This window comes from Chenopodium quinoa, unplaced genomic scaffold, assembly GCF_001683475.1.
Source record: "Chenopodium quinoa cultivar QQ74 unplaced genomic scaffold, ASM168347v1, whole genome shotgun sequence".
Lineage (NCBI taxonomy): Eukaryota > Viridiplantae > Streptophyta > Magnoliopsida > Caryophyllales > Amaranthaceae > Chenopodium > Chenopodium quinoa.
Window position 1 is genome coordinate 1279220 of NW_018742577.1, and position 7224 is coordinate 1286443.

Here is a 7224-nt window from a genome sequence, read left to right on the forward strand (position 1 = left end):
TGCACGATAATTTTAAATAATTTTTCTTAAATTAAAACAATATTTAATTAAAAAAAAATTATCTAAAATATTATAATGAATTTATTATGAAAGAGTCTCTTAATCAGATAGGTATTTTAATATACGTATTTGACTATATCTATATAGTTTTGTATATTTTACCAACAAATTGGTATTTTTTTTTCCTTATTAACCAAATGAATTTCTTAAAACTATGTAATACGTATTTAATCTGTAAATAGATTTCTATTTTTATTTTTTTAGAAAGTAAATTGGTGTTGTAATAAACGTAGTACATTACACTCAATATGTCACATTTAAGAATCCGATTTTTTTCTTCTTAAATTTATACTCTGTAGTTGTTAATATTTTTTGTGGAAGGATACATCAAATCTTTTATTTTAAGTAATTTTTTATATTCATATTATTTTCTTGGAGCTTCTAATACACTGTATTATGTTATAAAAATATTCAAACATAGTTTTCAAGGATACATCAAATCTAATCTTTTATTTATGTATAAATTTGTTATACTTTATTTTTGTTTAAGATTTGTTTCCTAAATAGATTTTTGTTAAAAAAAAAAACTAAGAGACACACCAGAAAATGACACGTGTCATTGCTGGTGTTTCTTTTAGTATATAGTTATTGATAGGTAATGCTACTCAATTATGTGGTTTATATATGTCATATTTTTACAAATGTTAAAGCACTTACATTTTTACCAATGTTGACTTTTTAGACACTTCGTAATTTCTAATAAAATCCTAAATTAAATATACAACCAAATATTCAAAATAACATATGAGTAATTTTCCCATGCTGGCATTGGACTTGGTGCCAATCTGTGTTTCATGGGTGAGAATATGAGATGTTTTACACTGTTTTTTCAATCTTATTTTCATTTTACTTTAGCTTTGTTCCAATTGGTCCAATCAATTTCCTCCCTATAAGTTCATTCAGCTGAGTTTAGTTTATTGCATTCAACCCAAAAGAACATGGCTTAAGACTAAATTTTTTATACCCATGTAAAGTACAACTGCAGTTACCAAATCACTTGACCTTAATTGTTGCATTTTTTGCTTATAATTACCCAATTGACTCGACATCCAGAAGCTATAGCCCGTAACTATCCTGAAGCCACCAGTAAACTTAGCCTGTGATCACTTCATAAATACAAAGTAGAGCTAAATGTTGCTTTGAAGCTCATTTATGTTGTAATTGCAACAAATTTCAAGGGAAGGAGACAAAAAATAGTACCACGGAGGCAACTATGCTAACCTAGTGTCAGAAAAGTGTTGTAATATTCAGACAATTGCAAGCATTGACAAAATTCTCAGGTATAGTGAAGGGGCTTGGACAAGATATCTTGAGCTTCAAGAGCTGGCATCGTTATTTTCTACAGCAATGGTAACACCAACTTCAGCTGGTCGGATGATCCTGTCGTTAAGCATGTAGCCCGCCTGCATATGCCAAAATTAATTTACTTCACAGATAATCAAGGCCACTTTTAATAGCAACAGGACCTCACTTCAAGCCATTTAATTGAGGACTTGATAACATATAACTATTTCAGTATATTCAGAAGAAAGCTCTATAGTCTAAATGTTTCTTATTTTGAAGACAAGATCAATGTTGACCCCCTATGCCAAATCTATAGAGTAGAAGGCCACTAGAGGCCCTGAAACTAAGAAAGAATAGCAAGCCATTTCAAGGTGAGAAGACATAAAAAGGTTAGCAGAGAAACCATACAACACCATTCATCAATGCTTTTAATAGAGATAAAATTCAGATAGCACAAGCCTATATGACCAAATACTCTTTCTGTTTAGTGTGAAACTTCTGTGTTTCCTTTACGCAGGGCTCTTCCCCCCCTTAAGGATTGTAAAAAACAATAATACAAAAAAAAAAAAGATCAAAAAACATATCAACAATACCTTGTCCTCAAAACTAATTCAGCTTCACAATCAGATAATTTCTCATACCACAGCATGCCTTTAAGGCCCATTATCAACAAGTTTCATAAGACAACCACAGGCTAACACATGCAAAAACCCTCAAAGTATCTACATCCCAGAAGAGTAAACACATAAAAGTCACATATAAAAGAGAATTGCACGCAAGATAAACATACATGAGTAAAAAGACTAGATGAGCTGAACTTATTACTTTTTAAGAACCAAGAAATTACATCACATCAACTAACGTTCTTACACTTATATCTAGATCAAAGCACTGGACATTACCTTGAGGACAACAGCAACAGTGCCAGGAGGCTTAGAATTGTCAGGAACTTGAAACACAGCATTATGCCTGTTAGGATCAAATTGCTCATCAATAGATTCATATTTCTCAACACCAGCTTTTCTGAATACCTGAAAGAATAATGCTCTCTTAGCAAGAATATAATATGTGCAAGTGAAGTGGACGCCTACATTATTCGAATTTATACAATCATCTGATCTAGATCAAATTAACAAAAACTTTGTGGCAAATAGATAAACATGATACCAGTAAATTCTACAAAGTCAGCAATATAAAAATTACACTTACACTGTTAAAATTCAAACTAAGATGATGGGGAGGAGAGGGGTAGAAATCATGTAATAATATTCAAATTACTAGGAGGTGACTACAATAAATTAAGTATATGTTGGAAATATTATTACCTCTGCAAGCTGCTTTTCTGTCATTTCTACACCTTCCAGCAGGGTTTTCAAAAGTGGCATTGCTCCAACAGTCTCCTGAGAGACATCAATTTTATTGACACTCTCTCTGGTTACAGAGGCTGCTCTGCCAAGGTTGTCAGCAACATCCAGTAGATTCTTTGCAAAACTCTGCAGTATGAACAAGCAATGTGCCACAAAATATGTCAGAAGTGCTACTAAAGGAAATGTAATAGGAACCAGCATCCAAATCATAGACACAAACCTGCACGGCAAATTTCTTTGAGTTCTCTGCATCGCGTCGTGTTCTTTCCATGATATTCTCTAATTCGGCGTAACTACGAAGAAATTTGTCTTTAAATTCAGCAAACTCTTTTTGTTTGTTCTCCAAGGTTTTCTCCTTCTCCAGCACAAGTTTTACCAGATCTTCTTTGGAAAGGTCATCCATGTTTTCCTCGGAATCTGAATCAGAAAAGGCAGTTATTTTAGTGCCTCGACTCCGTCTTTTGACAGACTGAGACGTAGGTTGTGTATCTGAAGTAGAACCTGTTTCTTGACTTTGTGCAGAAGTCTCACTGTCTGCATTAATTCCCTCACCTGATTGCTTTGCACCATCAGCACCACCATTATCTCCTTTATTCTCAGCAGGTGTCCCCTGCTCTTGTTCAGGAGATGCAAAGGTTGACATTTCACGATGAGGGAAAGCAACAATTCTACATAGTCCATTATGCAAAGGAGATGCCTAGCAAAAACATACAAAATAGCTTTATTTCGTAATTAAAACATATATATAGAGCCAAAGAAAGATTAGCATACATTTCAAAGAACAAAATAAACATGCAAAATTTACCATCAATGTGCATTTAAAGAGGTCCCTATCAGACATAAAGGCTTAAACTTCACATGTACAAATCCCTGAATCAGATAGCAGTCGCACTACGATAAAAAATGGACACCTAAAATCCAATTTTCATCAAGGCAGGAAACATCATATGAACACAATCTGAAAGTATACAACTCTACAAGCCCCCACAGATTTTAATGATGATTTAGAAAAACCTCTTTCAAGAGATTCCAAAAACGTAAAAGCTCTCAAATTGAATACAGTAGTAATGGATGTGTACTGCAACTGAAGTAATATACAAGATTTTGAAACAAGAAAGGTTGGGACACAGGTAGTAGTCACGTCTCCACAATGAATTCCCCAAAAATGCAATCTACATTTATATTATAGGTGTAAGAATGGTGATCTAAGGCGTTAACAGGGTAAGATATCTTAGGAGAAATAACAACTTCCACTCTAGACGGGAATGTCAGACGCTCAATATATAAAACTGTTTAATGGCAAATAACAAGGGAGTAGAGAATACTTCGGAAAATAGCTGAAGACAACTTTAAGTGGCAAATCTAAAATCACACTCATATTGAACATGTAATAACTCATGTGTTTCAATCCTACAAAGTCTAGCCTAAATCCAGCCATCAAACCTATGAGAAATCCAAAACAAAGGCACCCATCTTCTGGAATACACAGAATACCGTAAAGGCATGGGGGCAAGGAAGAGAACAAAGGTCATTCTGATCCTTATATGATTATGCTTATCATAAGGCGTTAAACCATACATTGAAGAACATAAAGTAAAGCGGAGGGTAAACTAAGAATGTTAGCATGTCTATAACATTAAACTCATTTGGCTAAAAAAAAAAAAATACCGCAGCAACCCAACTTGATTATTCACTACCTTGTGGGGTAATATTTTCCCTCAACACCAATAAATAAACTAATGGATGATCTTCAAAATAGTTGTCTAGGTACCAATAAGCAGGAAAATCTTCAATTTCCCTAGTAAGCTTTATATCCTTAATGTATAACTATGTTTTCCCCTCACTAGTACCCATAGAGAAAGGGGAAAGAAAATAGATACCCACAGGCATACTTGTCAACTCAAAGGGGAAAGTAACAGATTGAAAGGGGAGGGGAGTTTTAGTTATTCACTTGAAGACCATGGTACCTTCATGCTTTTGAGTATGGCTATGCACAATTCTAGTGGTATGACAGAATTATGCGACTTAAACACATCAATGACAGAATTAATGTGACTTAAACACATTGGAAGATTAATCTCATTTAAAACATTCAAAATACTCTGAGATAATCAACACAACAGAGTATAAAATAGCTATTTATGAAGTTCAACTGAAAACAATGAACAACCACTGAAAACAGAATCTAGAAACCAACATAATCTAATTTCCCCTGCTCTGCTCCTGCTCCTGCTTCTTTGCCTGCATTGCCATCTGAGATAATTTCCTTGCCCGTCTAACCTCCGCAGCTCTTCTTGTGGATTGATGGCCATGCTCTCAAAAGAGAGACCAAAGAGTGTGGTGAATTCCTTTCCTCCACCACCCCGCTGACGAGCTTGTGGCATTCTCCACCTTCAAAGCGAATGAGTTCGTGAAATTCTCCACCGGGGGTGGCGTCAAAAGAACCGGAGAAGGTTGACATGTGAGGCAAGGTAATACATGAAAAAGAAGAATTGTGCATAGGGATACTCAAAAGCATAAAAGTACCATGGTCTTCTAGTGAATAGCTGAAACTCCCTTCCCCTTACAGTCTGTTACTTTCCCCTTTGAGTCGACAAGCATGCCTGTGGGTATCTGTTTTTTGTGTATACATTTTTCTATAATATTGCAGGAAAATCTACTAAGATAAAAAAGATTATATTTTTTTCCAATAACTTTTGTTTTTTACTTAAGACGCCTAAATCCATGATACCAGTAGCCAAATTTGATCAAAGAATTATCACCTCAGCAACTCCTCTAGATTATTCACTATAAGGCAGCAATAAAAGGCAAAACGTCAAAAAGAAAGAAAATTAATAATTTGTCAATAAAATAAAGGATCAGACCTAGTCACTAAAGTAGTTATGGCCATTTGTAAAAAGGGAAAAAAAAGTAATGGTAATGATTAGCATGATCTTGCAAGAGAAGTCACATGCCATGGTTTGTGGTGATGCAACTCTTCCCCCAACAAGTTCTTCTTGATAATTTTCCACCACCACTCAATACCACTTCTAAAGTAGTAATGTGTGGTGATGAAAAACAATTATTCAAATAAAAGATGAGGGTAAAGTTTACCATGGACAATGTCACATAACTTCCCTTGCTAAAAGCACAAAAACCAATCATATTACGGCCTACTATACATGCCACAAATTAATATGCATCATTATTTGGCAACATACTAGCCCTAGCACTTAACAAGAGCAAGATAAATAGATGAAAGTTAAATTCTCATCACTTCCCCTTATATATTACCTTTTCCTAGTGCATTAACTGTTACTCCCTTCATCCCACTTTTATAGGCCACATTTTAATTTAGGGGTGTCCCAAATTGTTAGGGAGCATATCTTGTAGTTATATCATGAAAATTCTCATTTAAAGTAGTTCTCTTACTTTATATAAAGACTTGATCCATACTATTCTTAAAGTTGCTAACAATTGTATATATTATCAAAAACATTTATGACATATCAAAAGAATAACATGACCTCTAATCAAATACAGCCTATTAAAGAGGGATGGATGGAGTATTAGTTAATGATTAGCTATTAAGAGATTTTCTAATCAATTAGCATACCCTAAACAATACGAAGTACATTACAACTATCGAAATTTATAATTCTACTACCATATGAGACCGAAATTCACAAAAATTTGCTCCAAGTTGACATATAACAAGTAAAGCCTTAAGCTTCCCTAGCAAAACCCAACAATATAGAGCAACAAAAAAAAACTTCAAGCGAAAATGAAACAAAAAAAAGGTCAGAATATCAAAAATACTCTAATTCTAAAAAAACACCTAATTCTCAAATTTTAAAACTAACTCGAACGCAAAATAATATATCAATTCTAAAATTTCAAAATTGGGACTTTAAAACAATAATCTTAATCTTTTAACACATCGTTACAGTTCATTTTGAACCAATTTGGAACACAAATATCATAAATTAGCTATTTTTTTTTAATAAATTAACAAAAATAATCTGAAAATCAGATCATGTAGGCTAAATCCTTAAACCCCAGCAAAACCCTGCTAAACAAAATAAACCCCTATAATAGTTTAAACAATTAACAAAAAAAACAGACAAAAATTCATCAAAACTAACGGTCAATTACCTTGCTAGAAACGTCGGAAAGAGAATGGAATCGATTACATAGGACAGAGAAAGGGGAATTGTGTTGATGAAGGGGAGGAGGAGAGAGAAAGTAGGCCCGACATTGGGAAAGCGTAGTTCTTGACGCTCTTCCCAAAACCCTAGTTAGCGACATTTTCGGCGCTTTGTGATGGAGAAATTTAGAGAGAGAAAGAAATTGAGGTTGATGAATTGAGGGAGAAGGGAGAAATTGTCTGAAGATTAAAGAAGGTTCTTGGAGAAGAAGCTAAAGAGGGGTGCGAAACGACGTCGTAATTGGGGCAAAGTTGGTTAATGCTCGTCGTTTTGGGATTTGGGGAGAGTATTTTGATTTGGATACGTGGGAGTTGTGACTTGAGGGT

At 34.2% G+C, this 7224-nt stretch overlaps 1 protein-coding gene across 3 annotated transcripts; it reads right to left on the reverse strand.

Annotated features, from left to right (window-relative positions):
• Positions 1 to 1003: 1003 nt before the first annotated feature.
• Positions 1004 to 7224, reverse strand: LOC110720888 (protein GrpE-like). 3 transcript variants are annotated; one of them, XM_021899970.1, is made up of 6 exons: positions 6846 to 7217; positions 3264 to 3408; positions 2932 to 3128; positions 2670 to 2837; positions 2247 to 2375; positions 1004 to 1463 (listed from the first exon to the last, which is right to left on the reverse strand). In XM_021899970.1, the coding sequence occupies exons 1-6, from the start codon at positions 6996 to 6998 to the stop codon at positions 1377 to 1379; spliced, it is 879 nt and encodes a 292-aa protein (XP_021755662.1). In that variant the 5' UTR covers positions 6999 to 7217; the 3' UTR covers positions 1004 to 1376. The 3 variants fall into 3 exon arrangements, with proteins under 3 accessions (XP_021755662.1, XP_021755661.1, XP_021755660.1); XM_021899969.1 differs by having other exon boundaries at positions 3213 to 3408; positions 6846 to 7216; XM_021899968.1 differs by having other exon boundaries at positions 2932 to 3408; positions 6846 to 7224.

Excerpts from the sequence above, each read along its gene's own strand:
- LOC110720888 (XM_021899968.1), bottom strand. The coding sequence starts at position 6,998 with ATGTCGCTAACTAGGGTTTTGGGAAGAGCGTCAAGAACTACGCTTTCC. Across the intron at positions 2,838-2,931 it reads CAAAGAAATTTGCCGTGCAG|AGTTTTGCAAAGAATCTACT; the intron begins GTTTGTGTCTAT and ends TTCATACTGCAG. Across the intron at positions 2,376-2,669 it reads CAGAAAAGCAGCTTGCAGAG|GTATTCAGAAAAGCTGGTGT; the intron begins GTAATAATATTT and ends TTATTCTTTCAG.